The sequence below is a fragment of the Panthera leo genome, chromosome C1 (assembly GCF_018350215.1).
Source record: "Panthera leo isolate Ple1 chromosome C1, P.leo_Ple1_pat1.1, whole genome shotgun sequence".
NCBI lineage: Eukaryota > Metazoa > Chordata > Mammalia > Carnivora > Felidae > Panthera > Panthera leo.
In genome coordinates, this window is record NC_056686.1 from 79,576,160 (window position 1) to 79,598,181 (window position 22,022).

General features: G+C 34.7%; 1 protein-coding gene across 4 annotated transcripts in view; it reads right to left on the reverse strand.

Moving 5' to 3' along the window:
- ARHGAP29 (Rho GTPase activating protein 29) overlaps positions 1-22,022 on the reverse strand; it is a 63,729-nt gene that overhangs the window by 35,332 nt on the left and 6,375 nt on the right. For all 4 annotated transcript variants that reach the window (XM_042952908.1, XM_042952906.1, XM_042952904.1 and 1 more), the window contains one exon: positions 10,018-10,152. In XM_042952908.1, the coding sequence (XP_042808842.1) occupies positions 10,018-10,152 (135 nt within the window). The remainder of the gene's footprint in view (positions 1-10,017; positions 10,153-22,022) is intronic.

Consider the following 22,022-nt stretch of genomic DNA (forward strand, 5'->3'; position numbering starts at 1 on the left):
GTTATTTATAGCTTTATTTCTTTCAGGCTCTTGGGCTCTGAGGTTCAGGCTAATTTGATATATATAGCTGTCTCTTGTTTGCCAAAGAGACAGTCCAACCATTTTGCATTTTGTGAAAAGCAAATTGTGAAACATAACTGAAAAAGGTTTCTTATTATAACTTCTCTAGGCACCTTTGTTAAAAGCCCAGATATAATTTACCAAGACAAAATCTGAAGGTGGAATTGGCAATTTTTTTTAAAGTAACCCCTTCTACTTAAGTTGAGTTTAATGAGCAACTGGCTCCCTGTGTCCCGTCCTCCCTAGGATCCTAGCCAGTAAAGGAAAGGTAAAGAGACCAAGTGAAGAGGAAGCCATCCTTTGCTTAACACAAGATGTTTTAAAGCTTGGCTGCATAATACAATCATTGCTTAAAACCAAAAATCTGGGTCCTACCGCCAAAAATTCAGATTTCAAAGGTCTGATGAAGCATTGGTATTTGTTCAAAAATCTAGGAGGTTTAAAAACCAAAAATCTGGTCCTACCACCAAAAATTCAGATTTCAAAGGTCTGATGGAGCATACGTATTTATTCAAAAGCTCTCCCAGGTGATTCTAATGTGCAACTGGGGTTGAAAATGCTTGCTGGAAAGCAAGAATTCCTAAGCAAGGATGAATGAAACCTCAAGCCTCTAAACCTCATGAAATTACAACCAAGCTTTTACATGGATAAGCCTCTGTAGACATGAGGGGCTCAGGTCTATATCTTTTATTAGACTCTTCTAAGGTATCCCCAGTACAAACAAAAAGAAAAACTTAAGAACCACAATAAATAATTTAAAAACTATTTTTGGACTTCTACTCTGGCCAAGATGGAAAATCAGGTTTATACTTCTGTCTGAAACAACTAGAAGAAACTCATACCAAATACATGAAACAAAAATTTCAAGACATCGGCTGTCAGGCAACGAAGGACAAGTATCTTGACAGACAAGAAACATGGGAAACAAGAAACATGGAAAGCTCAAAAAGAGCCCCAGCTTACTGCCTAACATCACACAAATTACATTTCTCAGCAAAGGTAACTACTATGGGTAAAGGTCACTTTATAATAATGGAGTCAATTTATCAAGGACATAATTCTATACAGTTATGCCCCTGATAAACAACTCAAAATGCACGAAGCAAAACCTAGTAGAATTGCAAATAGACAAATTTATTTACAGTTACAGCCAGAGATTTCAATAGCCCTCTCTCAATAATTGACAGAACAGGTAGATGGAAAATCAGTAAGGATATGGAAGACTTCGACGATACTATCAGCCACCTCTCCTAGACAGACATTTATAGAACATTCCATCCAGTAACAGCAGAACACATGTCTTTTCAAATACACACTAAATATTTGCCAAGATAGACTACATTATGGGCCATAACACAAGTTAAAATGTGTTTAAAAGGATTCAAATCAGGCAAAAAATGTTCTGTGACTAGATGGAATTAAATTAGAAATAACGGAAAGATCTCTGGAAAATCCCAGATACCAGGAAACTAAATAACACACTTCTAAATAACCCATAGCTTGAAGAAGAAAAAAGGAAATTAGAAAATGTTTTGAACACAAGGAAGATGAAAACACAACATATCAAAATTGATGAAGGAGGGGTGGCGCCTAGGTGGCTCAGTAGGTTAAGCATCTGACTCTTGATTTTGGCTCAGATCATGATCTCATAGTTCATGGGATGGAGTTCAGCGTCAGGCACTGTGCTGAGAGTGTGGAACCTGCTTGGGATTCTCTCTGCCCTTCCCCCCATGTCTTTCTCAAGAAAAGAAAGAAAGAAAGAAAGAAAGAAAGAAAGAAAGAAAGAAAGAAAGAAAGAAAGTTAGTTTTAATGAAAGGGGGCCGCAGGCAGGTGTAGAAAGGAGGGTTTACAAAGGGGTACACATTATCTGAACTGTGACAGTTTCACAGGGTATGCATGTCAAAATTGATCAAATTGTGTCCTTTAAATACATGTACTTTATTGCATATCAGTTATACCCTGCTTTAAACATCTCATTGGAAAGTAAACTTTATTATTTTTTTATTTGGATTTTATATTGAGATGGTTTTTTTTTTGAAGATTTCATTTTTTATTTATTTTTCAACATATGAAATTTATTGTCAAATTGGTTTCCATACAACACCCAGTGCTCATCCCAAAAGGTGCCTTCCTCAATACCCATCACCCACCCTCCCCTCCCTCCCACCCCCCATCAACCCTCAGTTTGTTCTCAGTTTTTAAGAGTCTCTTATGCTTTGGCTCTCTCCCACTCTAACCTCTTTTTTTTTTTCCCCTTGGAAAGTAAACTTTAAATAGTAACTTATAATGTATATTTAAAATAACCTATAACCAGCAAAAATGTAAAGCCTACTTATATTTCCTAACCTTAACCTGTTAGACTTTAAAGAAAAAAAAAATACCTTATAATACCACACCAAATTCTACAATTATTGTTTCTTTCCTAAATGGTTTTCATAGCACTAAACATGACTGGGAGATTTAAGAAGTAGTAATTGTGAATAGTGAAAAGACACTTACTTGAACATCTTCTTTCTTTGCCTTCCTCCTTACTTGAATGAGATTACAACCATCCAATGAAAATTCCTATTATTGCCCTTGCCTCCAATTCAAAACAGCCCTATATTTCTAATATCCTTTCTCTTTTTTTTTTTTTCTTTTTCTTCTGCTCAGTGTTTCAAAGAAAAGTCTTTGGCTCCTTTCCAGTAATAAATCTTCCCACTCTCTCCTGCATTCTCCAAAACTCTGGGCCACCTTCCTCCATAGTTTTATGATCTCTAACTCAACTGACCTTTTTTCTAGGGCGCCTGGGTGACTCAGTCGGTTGAGTGTCTGACTTTGGCTCAGGTCATGAGTTTGAGCCCCACATCGGGCTCTGTGCTGACAGCTCAGGGCCTGGAGCCTGCTTTGAATTCTGTGTCTCCCTCTTTGCTCCTCCCCTGCTCACACTCTTGTCTATCAAAAATAAATAAAGATAAAAAAAAAATTTAACTGACATTTTTTCTTATGCTACTAACATACTCAAATCTTTCCTATGTGAAAAAACTTTAATTTTACCATATTTCCTCTTCAAACTTAACATTTATTTATTTATTTATTTATTTATTTATTTATTTATTATTTTTTACTGCCAAACCTCTATAAATAGGTCATAACTAAATTCACCAGGATTTGGCTTTTCATCCAGTTTAATCGTTATCAGAGGCTGAAAAACTTTGTAAAGGGCTTGAGAGCAAATAGTTTAGACTTTTCAGACCATACGGTAGGTTGTAACTATTCAACTTGGTCTAAAGGAGCCATACATAAATGAATGAGATATGGTGATATATAAATGAGTAAGAATGGCTGTGCTCTGGTAAGACTATTTACAAAAATAGGCAGGCCAGATTTGGCCCACCAGAAGTAGTTTGCTGAGCCTGGTTAAGAGGATGGGTCCCGAAGCCAGTCTGCCTAGGTTAAATCTAACTATGTCTCCTACTAAGTTAAGTAACACAACTGCTCTGTGCCTCAGTTTCCTTATTTATAAAATATGGACAATAGTATGTATTTTGAGAACTGTTATAAAAACTGAATAAACTCAGAACAGAGCCTGCTACACAGAAAATGCTCAATAAATGTTAGTTATTATTTTCACTCAAAACCACTTTGAACACTGGCAACAAAAACCTATTGGTCAAACTTGGAGGCCTTTTTTCTTCCAAGTTTTCATCCTACCTGACTACTCTGCAACTCTCAACAACTCTACCACCTAATTTGTGTGCAACCTTGGGCAAACCTCTCTATGTCCCAGCTTCCTTATCTGCAAAATAAGTTGACAGTACAATATAGTATTGACCTGAAAAATTTGCTGTGCAGATTAATAGCATAATCCAAGCAAAATTTAACAGTGTCTAGCATACAGGAAGTATATCGTCAATAATGTCTGCTATTACTACTACAAATATTAACCACTTGCTTCCATCTTGAAGTCTTCTGCACTGTTAGAAGCAGTTTGTTATAGATAGTAACTAGAAGGAGAGGGCTTCAGAGTTTCAGACCAGAGTTCAAATCTAACCATTACCACTTCTGGAGTTATTCTGGATACATCACCTCACTACAATTTCTTCGTCTGTAAAATGGTGTATTATTCAAAGAAACGTCAAGCGCTTAGAGTACCCTGCTTGATAGTGAACATGGTGCCCTCATGTTCTATATCTATCTATTGACAATTTTACTTAATAGTCGTTCCACTCAGCCTGCAGTTCTCACCTTGGCTCTCTTCTCTATACATTATGCCCACAGAATCACATCCTCTTTCATATCTTTGAGGTAAATGGATCCTTAAAAACTACCTGTCTAGTTTTAACCTCTGAGCTCCAGATCCACACTTCCAATGGTCTGTTTGATATATTCCTTCTGCTTCCCAGGCTTTACCCGCATTATAATCTCAACATGTCCTAATTGAACTCTACCCTCTCTTCTAGTCTGCCCTTTAAGCCAACTCTTTTCCATACATTTCTTAGCTCATTATCTTTACTTTCAAGATGGCTCTAAAATATTTTCTTCCCTTCCATTCCCACTGCCATTTAGTTCAAAAGGCCACATTTTACTTCTAGTCTGGACTATTTAACAACCTGCTAACTGGTTTCTCTGTCTCCACTCTCTTCTTCCTATTAGACATTCTTCAAAATTCCATCAAAATTTTGCTCAAGGTTTAAATAATTATCTCCCTTGGGTTCCTTATTAAGTCACTAAGCACTAAGGCACATTTAGTATCTCTTTAAGAAATCACATGAATAGCTTTCATACATATCATCTATTAGTGATTTTCAAACTTTTTTGACCACAACCTTGCGTAAGAAATACATATTATATCATGACCAAGTATACCATACACACATAATAGTTATAAGTTATATAACACCTATAAAGTTTCTGAAACATTCTTAGGTCTTTTTTTTTTTTTAAGTTTATTTATTTATTTTGAGAGACAGAGAGTGAGCAGGGGAGGGGCAGAGAGAAAGAGAGAGAAAGAATTCCAAGCAGGAATTCCAAGCAGGAATGTGCTAAGAGCACAGAGCCTGATGTGAGGCTCCATCTCATGAACTGTGAGATCATGACCTGAGCTGAAATCAAGAGTAGGATGCTTAACCAACTGAGTCACCCAGAAACCCCACATCTTTACATCTGATACAATAGTGTTGTATTCTGGTTTTTCTTTTCTATTCTCTTTTGTATTTTAAAAATGTTGGTCACAATCCACTAACCTGATGTCATAAATTAGGGACCACAGTTGAAAACCACTGAATTAAAAGATATAATGAAGCAAATTTTCACCTTATGCATGGGAAAAAATGTTTAGGGGAAAAAACAAACAAACCAAAAACAATAAGACTTACAAAACGAAAACCTTAAGTTGCTTCTGAGAAACATAAAAGACAACTTGAAGAAATGAAATGCATACTGTTTTCAGAAATGCTAAGTATATAACTTCTCCTTAATTCATAACTTTAATTATGACTTTATGAATTTATAAACCTTACTCATCCCCTCAAAAATACCAATAGATATTTTTGGGAACTACATAAGCCAATTCAAAAGTCCTGATGGAAAAATAAAATCCTGAACAAAAAGAGTAATAGAAAGAGGAGTTACCCCTTTCAGATGCTAAAACATACTTTACAACTACAGTAAAGATGGTGTGTATTGGCACATGACTAAACAAATCAGCGGGACATAATATGGTCCAAACATAGATATAAGCACATATGACAGTTTAGTGTACTTATGATAAAAATGGCATCTCAAATCAGTCAGGAAAAGATGAATTATGTGATAAATAAGCCAGACATGTAGACACTCTAGAATGTATCAAGGACTTAAATTTAGTAAATGACACTATGACAACATTCAATGAAAAAACACTGGAGAATGCTATTATAATCTCAGAGCAGGGAAGTCCTTCCTATTACTTAAAACCCAACAACCATACAAAAGATTGATAAATTTATTATTTTTTTTAATGTTTATTTATTTTTGAGAGAAAGAGGGCTGGGGAGAGGCAGAGAGAGAAGGAGACAGAGGATGTGAAGCAAGCTCCGCACTGACAGCACAGAGCCCGATGTGGGGCTTGAACTCATGAACTGTGAGATCATGACCTAGGCCAGAGTCAGACACTTAACTAACTGAGCCACCCAGGTTCCCAAGACTGATAAATTTAAATGCAAAAATAAAATAAAATACCATAAGCACATCAAAAGATAAAGGAAGTCTGCAACTTACATCAAAGTTTAAGGATTAATTTCACTTAACACAGAGTTTCTACAAATCAAAATAGAAAAAAAAAAGACCAACCATCAAAAAAAAGGGTCAACTCACATAGAAGGATATATAAATGTCTCCAAAGCATATGAAAAGACAACTGCACTCAAAATAAGGGAAATGCAAATCAAATCTACACTGAGATGCCAATTTTTACTATTAGACTGGATAACAAAGTGTGGTAACCAACTGTGTTGGCAAATGTGCAGTAAATCAGCATTTTCAGTACTGCTATCAGAAGGGCAGAACCACTGCAAAGGGTGTTTAGCGATATCAGAAATACAAATACAAATGAATAAGGCTATTCATCAAAGCATTATTTGTAACAGAAAAAAATTGGAAACAATCCAAACATCTATTAGTGAACTGGTTAAATAGATTATATAGCACATAAATATAATAGACTACCATGCAGCTTTGAAAAAAACAGAACAAATCACAACAAAAGAATTAGGAAATGCTTTATGTACAGAACATAACTCAGAACAATGAGCAAGGAGCAAAAAGGCTACCATTTGTGTAAAAAGGAGGGTAAAGAAGAGAACATATTGTATCGTTTATATATGCATAACATGTCTCTGGAAAGATACACAAAAAAATCAATAATAGTTGTTGCTTATCCAGGTAAAGGAAAGGGTAGCTAAGGGAGATAAAATAGACACTTCACTGTTGAATACTCTTTTATGCCATTTGCATTATGAACCATTTGAATGTACTGCCTATTAGAAAATTAAGTTTTCAAAACAGAAAGAAGACATGAGGCTTCTACAATTTTAGATATGTAATTAAAAGCTTTTTTTGTCAATTTTTTTGTCAATTTTTAAATCTAGGGCAAACTACAGATCATGAAAAACCTAAATAAATGGCCCTAGTCCTATTAATTTATATTACAAGACTGACCAAAATAACTATAAATCGTGAAAACACAAATACTAAAGTACCTAACAAATTACTGAGCGCTGAAGATGTCTTTTATCTACTTCAAAAATAAGCTGTATCTCTCTTACCATATTGCAAATATTTTGTCAGACTGAACTTCCTGCTTGGAAATAGGAGGAGACACAGGAAATACAAATCACTATTAGAATGAATGAGGAAAACCTTATCTTTTAAAGTTTTTAATTTAAAGTTTTAAAATGTTCTTTTAAAGTTATTAAAAAGGTAAATTCCAAAGTTAAAATAAAAAGTAAAAGGAGTTAAAGATTCCAATTTCATTCCAATGCATTTAGTATGCAGAGGAAGCAGACAGACTTTATGCATTAACACCTGTAGTAGCACAAACAAGATTAGACCTCCATGATTCTAAAGTCATTCTGTGTATGTTATCTCTTAATGTTTTGGTATATTTGTCAAATGCATCGACAGTGAAGACATTCAGAACAAGTCATGTCACCTTTGTTTTTTTAAATGTAATCACGGGTTTAAAACAAAATGATCTTCACATTCCTGTCAGCTTTCTGATCCTATTTATGACAGCTTTTTTCTTTAAATTTTCCCCCTTTAAAATAGAAATAAAAACACGCTTTTATAGGTTTTTTTAAAATATTAAAATAGCATATGAAAAATATCTAGATTGCCAGAGAACAGAGATTCAAAAATAGTTTCTACCTCCCCCTTGCCTTTCCAGGGTTTTAAAATTAAATTATCATTAGAAGAAAAAATTAAGTATGTTTGAATTTGACCTCAATTTTTCGGGTCACTAAATATTTTTCATTTGAGGTATCAGTGATGTTCTTAGATGGCCTCAACAATAAGAGTGAGCTGGAAAGGTTTTATTTAAACACATAAATTTATACCAAGGAAAACACAATTTAAAAAATTTTCTAATCTCATGGGGCATATTGAAACAGAAGTTTAGGAACAAAAAAGTAATCTTTTAAATTTCACCCAACACAAAAGTAAAATTGTAACAATAATCCCAAGGGTAAAGACACTCATAGTGGGAGATAATATTCAAAAGATTGCTTTACCTCAAAGGAAAAAAGATCTCCAAGGCAGCTGAGAGGCCACTTTCTTCAAGTCTGTTTCTGGAATGTGGACACCAACTATATACACAGGCACACTCCTTCCCCAGGACATCCTGACTGCACACAATAGCTACTGACAACAATTGAATGAACTGTGGTCGCTATTTCCAAGCATGGAAATTTTACTATCTATAGACGCAAATTTCCCTATCTAAGTTAAATGACACTTATAAACAATCTATTTAAAAACAAATTTGGTTACCAAGCACATTTTTAAAAGTCGCAACAGAAACTACCCATTTTTCTCATTTAAAGCCATCTATATGTTTCTCAATGCTTGAAATACAGGGGGAACAAAAAGAACCACACAAACACAATACATCTATGTCAAAAAGCAGAGGAAGTGTTTCTCAGGTATATGGACCATATTTTATTGACAAGCTTTTTATTTTGTCCTCATGCCTCACTCAGCCCTTGACACTTGCCCTTTGCCTTCTCTAGATAGGAGTGTGTTCACCAATTGCACCATGTTCTCCACATCCAGATTTCTCGTGCAAGTGCCCCAAATCACAGGCCCAACCTCCACCACCCCAACTCAAAAATGCCCACTCAACCTCTGAGACTCAGTACAGTAATTTCCCTGCCCCAAAGAATCCTTTCCTTTCCTTACTCAACCTGCAGGTAATCACTTTCTACAATTACATTACTTGAATTCATATTACTTGTAAGTGACATATAACACTGACAATCACTTCTTGTACTTTAAAATTCCATGACATCTTTCTCCAGACCATCTCCTTACTTCTTAGGTGTTCATCAGGTTTCTCCATCCTCTCTCTGTCCCTGGGATCTCTTACTCAGCCTATATTTACTCTGCACAGTCTGAGTTGGTCACCTTCTTCCATTACCACCTAGACACCACACCTTTCAAGTCTGCCTCTTCAACTCACATTAATCATCAACATCCTGCATTTCATCAAATCAATATCCATCCCCTCCTCTAGAACAACCACATTCCACCTCCACCACACTCAAGCTTCTGCCTTAGATCAGACTGCCAATCCACATCCAGTCCCTTATTTCTACTAATCTCCTAACTGAATTCCGTCCCATTCTTCTCAAATACTCCCTTCACTTTCAATCCTTCTTATATACTGTAGTCCAGAAAAACAGATTCTAACACTTTGGGTGGCAAGTCCTTTCATTAGAGGATAAATCCTAATTCTTGATTCTTTATTATATGTAATACACGTGTGTGTGTTTATCCATACATATAATTAGTTTCACTTTTTTTACATTAAAAAAAAGTCTTTTTCTCTATTCAGCTCCCTCCTTTAAGTGGAGTTGCTACAAATTACCATTTTCCAGCACCAACTGTCTTCACAAAACAAAGACTTTTGTACACTAATGACCTACTTCAAAAGAGCATGCCCTCTTTCAAAAAACTCAAAAATTTTAAATATCATTTGTTTAATTTATTTCAGGTAGTATTTTTAGACTGCTTCCTGCCAAATAAGTTTTCATTTTCGAAAGGAAAAGAGTTTCAGGTGTGACTCCATGGGAATATCCACATATCAAAGTATACATAACTCCTACTGACACATGATACCAATACCACATGGGGAGATGGCACTATAGTCATTATAGACCAAAATGTATCACTTGGATGCCTTTTGCCCACACCACCCACATTTAATAGATCTTTCTTACCTTTTACTTTTGCAGTAAGCATTTCTGCAGCATTTTGAAGATCAACAGAATTGAGGTTCTGATGTTTATTCATTACAGATTTTAAAACACGGAGGAGTTCATCCAGACGTATATGAATGACTTCTTTAAAGCAATCTTAAAGAAAAAAAAAAGGTTTGTTTCCCACCAGGTTTCAGGAATGCAAACTATGACAGATCATTTTGAAACACACTTTAAGTAGAAGCAGTGGCCCCACAATTTTTGCCCACTATACGTTCACTTGTGTTTTCACCATTGCAGTTAGTATATATAGTTTATACAGCCTCCAAAAATTCATAATTGTTTTAAGTCAGTAAAGATTTCAGTTACAGTCAAGTTAGTACTACCTTTTTCAGTTTTCCCAGTCTAAATACGTCTCCAGATTTCCTTTGAGGCAACTTTGAGGTCAGTTTTTCCTGTTTTATAGTTTCAACCATAACATGCTTTAGAATATATATGGTAACAGAATTAAAGCTCAACAATGCCTGGTATATAAACTAATACTAAAGAACACTTACATGTCAAGTTTCCACATTAGAATTGATTCTTTGCATTAGGTAATTATTAGATTAAAAGTCATATAAGAACTACCATTTGACCTGCCCATTTTAAAAACCTGTGATATAATTTACATATGATAAAATACTCAGATCTTTATATGGTTCAATGAATTTGTGTGCTTTTAGGAAAATCGAATTTGTTGCCAATGATGAAAAATTGAGACATCATTCCAAAAATTCCAGATTTCTGGAATTTACTCTTGAAAACTCAAAATCTGGTTATAGCAGGCTCACATCCTCCTTGGCCATAAACAGCTGTAACAAAGCAGCACTGCTCTCTTAGGTACCCCCTTCTTCCCAGTCTCTACCTGTCTACCCCAAGCCTGCTCTGCTCATTTATACCAACTCTGGGCAGATGGAGGCAGGCAGGATTTTATAATCCCTGGAAATAAGGTGGCCATATGAATTATCATTCAAACCAAAACACTCTAAGCAAGTAAAAAGGGTAATGCTACCCATAATCGTGTCAGCACAATAGGCATATTCCTGGACTGTCATCCCAGGCAAATAAGAACGTATAATCACCCTAAACTTTGAAATCCCTCAAGTAATCCTCAAACATCTAAAAGGACAACCACCTTAAATGCAATACTCTGATGTAATATTCCTTTCTGTAGCCTTACATATAGCGCTAGTTTAATAATAGTTAACATTTATTAATGGGTTCCTAGGTGCTAGGCACTGTTAAAAGCACTTAAAAAGGTATTATCTCATTTAACTTTCATATCAATCTAATTAGGTAGATAATTTTAAAATACCTATTGTACAGTTGAGAATATTGAAGTACACCTAAGTTCACCAAGTTACTAAACTGTGGGGCCAGAATTTGAACCCAGAGAGTATAATTACAGAAGCCATGCTCTTAATGCTACACTGCCTCCCTATTGAAATAGCTTAAAAAGCAAACAAAACCCATTTTTTAAAACACAATGTCATCTTATACAAATTTTTCAGAAATGTTAAAAAGATAACCATCAGAAAGAAAAACTGTCTTTAGATTAAAAAACAAAAATGAAAAATTCTACCACCATCTATCAAATATTCCATTCATTAACTACATTATCAAGAGAAAAAAAATATGTATAAGAGGTGTAGGCAAGGTAGGGAGGTAGATCTATCAGGGCAAAGGGTATTCCAGGAAGAGGCAAACAATAGTTCAGGGAGAGATGGAAGCAGAGAGAACAGAGTACCTTCAGGAGAAAACATGACTCATTCATCCAATAAATTTTAATTTTAAAGGTGCTGGCCTAAGTAGCCTTAGAATGAGTGAGTCTATAAGACTAAAAGAAAACAAAACACACAAAAGTATTATACTCTATTGTATTGACAAAGTGCTTCCAATGAGGCTTTGGTTAATGATTCTGATGTTGTTATACATATGTACTGGAATTGAACAACTGGGTAAATGGATGGTGGATGGTGGGAACCAGGAATCTCACTGTTGGCACAGAAATTCACAAATAAACAGGAAAAGGAGGCTATAAGGATCCATACTGTGGTAGATTACAGTTGGATGCTTCATAAACCCATGTTTATGGAGCACCTGGCTGGCTCAGTCAGTAGGGCACGCAACTCTTCATCTTGGGGTTGTGAGTTCAAGCCCCACGTTGGGTATAAAGATTATTTAAAAATAAAAGCTTTAAAAAACAAATTTATGTTTAGCTTAATACAGACACAGGTGGCTGTATCTAATATAGAAATGTTTATAGATATGTGTATTTACACAGGTTAGTATACACACATATATTTCTTTGATCTGTCCACTGAAAGGGCGTAAAGGAAATGAAACCTATCATTGTGAGCTTGGTTTCTAATACTGTTCTCTAATAAAAGGAAAAGGAACCAGGGCTTCTTAGAGAAAGGGATGACCCTAGGACCAGGGAAGGAAACATGCAAGATGAGTTAGAAGGATCCAGTAGAACCAGAAAGTAAGAGCTTAGAAAAACTAACCCTCACACTGAATAAGGTATGCCAAGAGCACAAAGGAGCCAACTGAGAGAGCTCCTAATGGCCAAAGCTAGAAAAATTTGAGCAACAAATAAAGTAGTACTGGATTATAACCCAAAATATAAAATAAATATAAATGAGCACATACTGACACAAATGAATAAATTAACACGTGAAAGAGAAGAGACAAATCTCTTGTGTAGAAGAATGCCAAATAATTTATGTAGATCTTTTGTCCTCAAGGAGGTGGAGCATGCACATAGTGACTTCCTTCCAAAGAATACAGTAGAGAAAAGTGAACAAAATGAGTAACTTTAAAGTAGAGAAACTTTACTATTAAAGACAGGTGATCAAGGTCAACATTAACAGTGATATACCATGTTTATAGTAATTATTCTTGATATGATCCATGATGAAAATGGCACTTCACATATGTTATCTTCCTCCTCAATATCCCAATCTAATCATGAGAAAAACATCAAATTCTAATCAAGGTGCATCCTACAAAACAACTAGTACTCCCTAAAACCGTAAAGGTCATCAGGGCGCCTGGGTGGCTCAGTCAGTTACGCATCCAACTTCAGCTCAGGTCATGATCTCATGGTTTCTGGGTTGGGGCCGCATGTCCGGCCTTGTGCTGACAGCTCAGCGCCTGGAGCCTGCTTCAGATTCTGTGCTTCCCTCTCTTTCTGCCCCTCCCCAGCTCACGGTCTATCTCTCTCTCAAAAATAAAATAGACATTAAAAAAAAAAATAAATATGGGAATGCAAGCTGGTGCACCCACTCTGGAAAGCAGTATGGAGGTTCCTCAAAAAACAAAACATAGAACTACCCTACAACCCAGCAATTGCACTACTGGCCATTTACCCATGGGATACAGGTGTGCTGTTTCAAAGGGACACATGCACCCCAATGTTTATAGCAGCCCTATCAATAATAGCCAAAGTATGGAAAGACCCCAAATGTCCATCGATGGATGAATGGATAAAGAAGATGTGGTATACACATACACACACACACACACACACACACACACACACAATGGAGTATTATTCAGCAATCAAAAAGAATGAAATCTTGCCATTTGCAACTACGTGGATGGAACTGGAGGGTATTACGCTAAGTGAAATTAGAAAAAGACAAAAATCATATGACTTCACTCATATGAGAACTTTAAGAGACAAAACAGATGAACATAAGGGAAGGGAAACAAAAATAATATAAAAACAGGGAGGGGGGCAAAACAGAAGAGACTCATAAATATGGAGAACAAACTGAGGGTTAATGGAGAGGTTGTGGGAGGGGGGATGGGCTAAATGGGTAAGGGGCACTAAGGAATCTATTCCTGAAATCACTGTTGCACTATATGCTAATTTGGATGTAAATTTTTAAAAATAAAAAATAAAATTTAAATAAATAAATAATAAAATAACTGTCAAGGGCATCCAAAGTGAAGAAAGTCTGAGAAACTGTCACAATCACGAACAGCCTAAGAAGACATGAGAATTAAATGTAATATGATAGGATCCTAGAAGAGAAAAACAACATTAGGAACAATTTATGGCAATATGAATAAACTATGTGCTTTAATCAATAGGAATGCATCATTAGTATCAAATATTGGTTCATTAACAGATGTACTCTACTAATGTAAGATATTAATAAATAAGGAAAACTGGGTATAAGAATATATGGGAATTCTCTACACGATCTTCTCAGTTTTTCTGTAAATCAAAACCTGTTCTAAAAATAAGGTCTATTTAAGCCAAAGTATGGAAAGAGCCCAAATGTCCATTGACAGATGAATGGATAGAGAAGATGTGGTATATATATACAATGGAGTATCAGCTGGCAATCAAAAAGCATGAAATCTTGCCATTTGCAACAACGAGAATGGAACTAGAAGGTATTATGCTAAACGAAGTAAGTCAGAGAAAGACAAATATCATATGACTTCACTCATATGAGGAATTTAAGATACAAAAGAGATGAACATAGGGAAGGGAAGCAAAAAGAATATAAAAACAAGGAGGAGGACAAAACGTAAGAGACTCAAATACAAATACACACACAAATCCCACTCCACACACCCCCCACCGCCCCCCAAAAACAGTCGCAGTAATGAGCAAAGCAAATGAGGTTAGTAACTGTTCTTCCCCAATACAAAAGAAAGCTGTAAGTGGCTAATTGGTGTGATAGAAAATAATGGATTCAGGGGGGGCCTGGCTGGCTCAGTCAATAGAGCAGGCAACTCTTGATCTCAGGGTTTTTCACATCAGGTGTGGAGCCTACTCAAAAAAAAAAAAAAAAAAAAAAAAAAAAAAAAAAAAAAAAAAAGAATAGATTTAGATCAAGAAACCTGGGTTCCAATGCTTGATCTTCCACTTCCTTGAAATAACCATATGCAACTAACTCTTAGTTTGTCTAATCCCTGATTTATCATCCATAGAACAGAATTAGTAAGAACACTGTTCTAGCTACTTTGTTATTGTGAATGTCAAATAAATGAACAAAACCAAAACTGTTTTACTGACTTAATACACATAAATAGCTATTATTTCTGTTAAACCTGTAAGCCAAACTAAATACCTTTGACAATAGATTTGTCTCACATAGAATGACATTCAACAACAAATACACTTACAACAAGGTCCTACAATATTTTGGCTAATGGAAAAGAGACCTTAAAGTTTAAGTTTCAATTTCATTTTACATGTACATTCTAAATTAATGAATTAACTGGAAATAAAGTTATTATTAAAGATATATTTTATAATATTTCTATTTTTATCACGTTATAGTATTTAATTTAGTCATATAACTAAATACAAGACCATTTTTAAGTTTTATAGTGCCCACATTGTAAATGCAATGAAATTTATACTACAAAGATATTCAATATGCAGTATTATAACATTCAGCCAAAATCTTAATACTAGTTATCTAGAAGAGTAAAACTCCTGTATCCCAATGTTTGCTTGTTTATCTACCATCCCTGTAATATGGTAATTTGAATTTTAATTTATCGTTTCACTCATTTGTGCCACTTATTTTCGGCTTCATTCAGCTTATCAAGTGAAAACAGATTAGCTAGCTCCATTTTTTGGTTCTCATATACTAACACAATACCACAGTGTTTATACTGCAAACACTTCATGGAAATGCTTAAGTAAATAAATGAAAAAACTATGGTGTTTTCCTTGATTTAAAAAAACTGACAATAATTTTTAAAACCAGTCTTGTTAATTCAGCTTAACCTCTGTGGGAAAGCAATGAAAACAAGGAGGAAAATAAGTTTCAGAACATATCACTAGGAAACTCCCCTTTTTTGCTGTAATGACTTCTGAATTTACATGATAAAAGCAAAGCCTGAACAGCAGCTTTCTTTATCCAGCCACTTGGGGATTATAAAATAAATAGCTGACGTTCAAAAACACTCATTCTAAGAGCTTTACGAATATGAACTCTAATGTTCACAACATCTCACTGATGTAGGTACTATTATTTCCTTTCAACAGATGTAGAAACTGAGGCACTGAGAAGGTAAGTAACTTGCTCAAGGCTATATACAACCAGCAAGTGTCAGAATGAGGATTCCACCTCAGTGTTCCACCTCCAGAATTGTGCTCTTGATCACTAGGATACATTAACATGATTAAAGAAGTTATAGCTTAATGACAGTTGATCTGCAGTCTGTGATTTAACAGACTTTAACTTCTAATCAAATATGCCAGTTACTATTATAAACGGTGTTAAATTATATAAACCATTCTAGGCAAGTGCAAAAAAACAGTCTCCTAAGAGCTGGTACATGTGTCATGAATAAGCTACCTATATTTCACACTTCATTCCTCAAAGGTTCACTTCTAAGTCATAACCTATCAACATTTACCTGAACTTCTCCTAAGTGCTATCCATTAGAAATCACTTCTGGAGAGGTTTCCTTCTAAAAGAACACAGTAGGAGGACATATCTAAGACTAGCAACCTAATGTTTTCAATATTTCACAAAATTTCTGGCACAATATAGAGGATGAAAGCTAAATATTAATATAAATATTAAGTATTAAGTTAAATATAAATATTCATCAATGGTAAAATAAACACTCATTGATATTTGTTGAAATAAATTTACACATTCTCCTATATATTCACCTGAGGAAATCTTAATTAATCAACAAGACAGGATTTCAATTGAAACTCTGAAAATTTATGCAGAACTTCCCTGTCACGACTGAATGTATTAGTTAATGGCATTAAATTTTTTTTTAAGTTTATTTGAGAGAGAGCGAGCACGTGAGCGAGCAGGGGAGGGGCAGAGAGAGAGGGAGAAAATCCCAAGCATGCTCCATGCTGTCAGCAAAGAGCCCAACGAAGGGCTTGAACTCACGAACTGTGAAATCATGACCTGAGCCAAAAGCAAGAGTCAGACGCTTAACCCACTGAGCCTGAGCCACCCAGGTGCCCAAGCATTAAACTTTTTATCTAACTTCTCCTATTCAAAAAAATTTGCTTTACAAAGTTAACATAACTCTTCTGACTAAAGTTCTGCCAAATTCAGGACCTACACAGAAATCATCAGAAGTTATCACTTATAAGATTCAGTTATATTTTTATAAAATAAAAGTGATACACCCTTAAATTAGAAAGTTCTTTTTTAATTAGAGAACTTTATTTGAAACAGATGATAAAGTTTTATCTTCCTTTCTAGCCTATTTAAGGAACAAAACAGGGGCGCCTGGGTGGCTAGTTAAGCATCTGACTCTTGATCTCGGCTCAGGTCAAGATCTCACAGTTTGTGAGTTCAAGACCTGCATTGGGCTCTGCACTGACAGAGGGGAGCCTGCTTGTGATTCTCTCTCTCCCTCTCTGCCCCTCCCCTGCTCTCTCTCTCTCTCTCTCAAAAATAAACAAACATTTGAAAAAATAAAGGACAAAACAAAATAAGGCACCATTGTCACAACAGTAAACTTTTATTAAAATCCATCCTTAAAATAATGTTACATAATAAAGAAGATGTAAGAAGTATTAGACTAACTACTGATTTTCCTTAAAATATATTTTACAGTGGCAATGGACCCTTCTAAGTGCTGAGTGCAGAAAAATTAAGTAATTTGCACTATTCTTTCTAATCTAATTAAAAAGCCTTGCACCTTTCAAAATCACTGTTGAACCTCCTTGAATGGTGTTTACTTGGAAATGAGGAGGTATGCCACAGAGTTTAAGATTATTGTATGAACTAGAACAACACTTATGAATCTGTTCTTTGGAATTCAGAACACATTATTCCTCAGGGGGACAGCTGTGAACTTGAGGTAGTTTATACAGCACATACGTTAATCTGCAGTGTTAGATATAAACACAGACAGTATATGTATAATAGAGTGCATTCAGCATTTTAATATAAAATGTAAAATTTGGCCTTGTAATTATTCATACTGCACCTTAATAGCACTGGATAGAAATCTAAAACTTCAAATTCCACATGTGCTAGTTATATAAGAGAAGAGGATAACCTCCTCCTGGAAATAAACAGTGGTCAGAGAAGCAGCAAACTCTATCAGTCATCCTATCTAAGTATGTGTTTTCAAAGTCCTCTGATGTCGCACATTAAACTCTCCATTTTTATTTGTAAATAAAAAGAGCAAAAACAAACTGCATACCTATCTTTCATATTACCACAGAGCTCTTTGGTAGATGCTTATTTCTGTCATCAGTTCCTCAACAACTATGGCAATATGAGTTTCACATTCTCACTTGGGAAATTTTCACAAATACCACACTTAAGATAGTTATCATGAAATTCACCTTTAAAAAAATCCTATGGGGCACCTGGCAGCTCAGTCAGTTAAACATCCAACTCTTGGTTTCAGCTCAGGTCATGATCTCACGGTTCATGAGTTCAAGCCTTGCACTGGGCTCTGTGCTGACAGCATGAAGCCTGCATGGGATTCTCTCTCTCCCTCTCCCCCTGCCCCTCCCCCACTCCCACTGTGTCTCTCTCTCTTTCAAAATAAATAAACTTTAAAACTTTTTTAAAAATAAAAATTAAAAAATTCTATAGACTGGTGGGAGGCAGATGTCCTCTAAAATGCATTATATAGTTTAAAGACATATACTTAACTGTCTTCTCTAGCTCTGAACTCTTCAATATTCAGAACAATGTAGAATCTCCAATCAAATTTTGGGAATCACAGAATTATAAAACTGATAGCATCTGGTATAGCACCTCATTCTTAAATCATTAAGTGACTTAAACCATATTCTAAAACTAGTCAGTAGCAGAACAAGGCCTAGAACCTAGAAAATGTGATTCTCTTTCCAGAGCTCTTCTGCCATCAATTACTGACGATTTTTATCAATTTGTGTAATTGCGCTGGAAACTGATCTGCTAGTTCAAATCAAAGAAGGGCATGAAAGCTATATACTTCAAAAGCAACTTAACAGGATTCCAAATAGACTAAGAGTTCCTACTTCTAGGTAAAATTTTCTTAAATTTGCTCTGATAACTTTTTCTAGGTTTCTTTTAATGCTATAGAATTAAAAAATATTTACAGTTCAAGAATTCATCTGAATGTTCTTGAGATTGATAAAGATCAAATGTCTATGCCAGCACCATCCAATAGAAATTTATGCAATAGTGTAAATATTTATATCTTCCACTGTCCAAGATGATAGCCACTAGCCACATGTGGCTAATAAGCACTTGAAATGTGGGTACTGCAACTGAGGAGCTGAATTTATGTTAAACAGCCACATTTCTAGAGATTACCATATTGGACAGTGCAGGTCTAGATAATCTCCACTAAAAACAGGACTGGTTGATGAAATAATGAAGACTGAGTGGTATTTTTAAAGTACTTGCCATGTGAAGCAGTTGAGACACCAAGGAAAGAAACACCATTCTGCATTTATAACCTCCAGATTCCAAACGAAATCACTATATATCAGCAATGAGAGGTTGATGAAATCACACAACCTATGTTATACATACAACTCATCTGTGAAATGGGGCTAAAAGTACCTGTCTTTGGGGGCACCTGGGTTGCTCAGTCTGTTGAGCATCAGACTCTTGATTTTAGCTCTTGTCATGATCTCACGGTTCATAGGATTGAGCACCACATCGGGCTCTGCTCTCATAGTACAAAGCTTGCTTGGGATTCTTTTTCCCTCTCTCTTTGCCCCTCCTCCACTCATGCATGTTCTCTCTCTCTCTCTCTCTCTCAAAAATAAACATTTAAAAAATAATAAAAATAAAATTCCCTGTGACTTAATAAATATGGAAATAAAATGGAAATCACTATGTTTAAAAAAAAAAAAAGGTACCTGCCTTTGTGGAACTCTGTGATTAAATGCTGTTTCCCTGTAAAATGTAAAGCACCATATATAATTACGTATCATTTCTAGAACTAGTTTGAGAAAAAGGAAAACGTGGCTATAAACCAATCACAAAGCTGCTAATCCAAGCCTAGCCTCAAAAATATGAACACCGGAAGCAACAGTCAACTGATTTTGGATATCATTGCCTCATGACAGGTAACGTATATAAAGAAAATGGTATTCAGATTAAACCAAAAAGTGATTTAACTGTATACCTACCTTCTGTATTCTTAAAAGCTAACTTTTCAGCAATTTGAACAGCCAATTGATATGAATTAAAGGGTAACAATGCCAATAATGGCATCCTTCCTCTTAAGGAGTCAAAAGACAAAATATTGACATGGCCACTGACAAGGCTCTGTCACTCCAAAAGGAAAACAGTGAAACAGCTCTCTATCTGACCAGTTTACAACTGTGGTGGAATAAAGAACAGCAGAAGTCCAGGGAAATTTCTCAATACCCAGAAGACAAAAGTATGGCCCATGTCTAATGCATAGGTATATAATAACACCATATTAAATAATTACAGAATTTTAAACTTTTTATCTGCTTTCCTGAAGATTATATCTTGTGTGATTCTTATAATAATTCTGTTAAGGAATAGTCTGATACTCTAACAAGCTAGAAATCATGACTAAGATTAGACACAAACATATTATTATGTAGCATTCTTATTATATATAATGAGGTGAATTTATATATTTATATATAGTCCCTTGTTTAAGAAAAACAAACAAAAAAATTTCTACCGACTCAAAACTAGTATATTTCTGGATCTTGATAACAAGGATCCAAAGACAGAAAATAAATTCTTGTTAAATCCAAGGTTTATTTTGAGATAGCATACACATATCCTTTTAACTCTGATTGAAGAACCAAACATTAAAATCAATCCAAGGTAAATAATGAAATAATGAAAATTCTCTGGCCACAGCTTACTAATGACAGCGCTGGTTATCCAAAAGATGGTTTTTACATTTTAAAAATTAATTTGCCAGCCATAAATGGCAAGCATTTTTATTATTAGCAATAAAATCAAGTATTTAAATTTTGAAGTACTGGCTTTCTTATTAAAAAGATAGTATCTTTACAAAATGTTAATACTAAATGTCCATAAAAACTTTGTTTCCATATGCCTCCTTTCATCTCAGGGGTTAGCCTCCTTTTGCCGTATTATAAATGTTTCTCCTTTTTCACTTAGAATCAACTTTCAATCCTCTTCCTTCCTAGTCTCTGAATTGTCTATTCACAAATTAAAACTCACATAAAAAAAACTGAAGTTAAAGAGTTGTCCAACTTGTTTTAAATTACTATCATTTTAAATCTGTGAGAGAAGAGATAAATATGCAAGATCAGGATTTTTAAATGATATCAATCTCCTGAGAACACAAATGAAAACAAAAATCGTACCTAAGAATCTTATTTATATTAATGAACATTTACTTAAACTGATACATTAAAGAAAACCATACTTTACCCTAAATTGAGGTAAATGATTTGTCAACCAAGACATCATTTTAAATTTCACTTTCAAAACTAACCCAGTTAATGAACTTACATCAAAAAGAATGACTCTTACTGTAAAATTTTCAAAACTAATTTAAAACAATTAACCCAATTAAGAACAAGCCTTTATTTAAAGCTAGGCTTTTTAAAATAAATGGCAGATAGTGTCACTTGGCAGAAATTTGTTCCCAGTATAATGCTGAAAGTATTTAAAATACCTTTTCACAATAAATTAAAATTTTATTACCATTGAATCAACTATAATTAGACTTGAAAATCAAGCTATTAAAATGAACAAGAATATAGGCAACTTATTTATTTATATATATACTTATACATAGTCCCAAAAACATGATACTAAAATTTTGAGGCTACAATTCAAGTCCAGTTATTTTGGACATTTCAAATTGAAAAATTAGGTTAGAAATAAACTCTTAAAAGCAGCATACTTGTACTAAAAGCATTTTAGTACAAGATGTGATTTTATGATATTTCTAGAACATGTATCAGAAAATGAATATTTAACATATATACAAAAAATATTTATTAAACATTTATGTTTATGAAGCCCAAGGAGGTCTCATATAAATAAAAC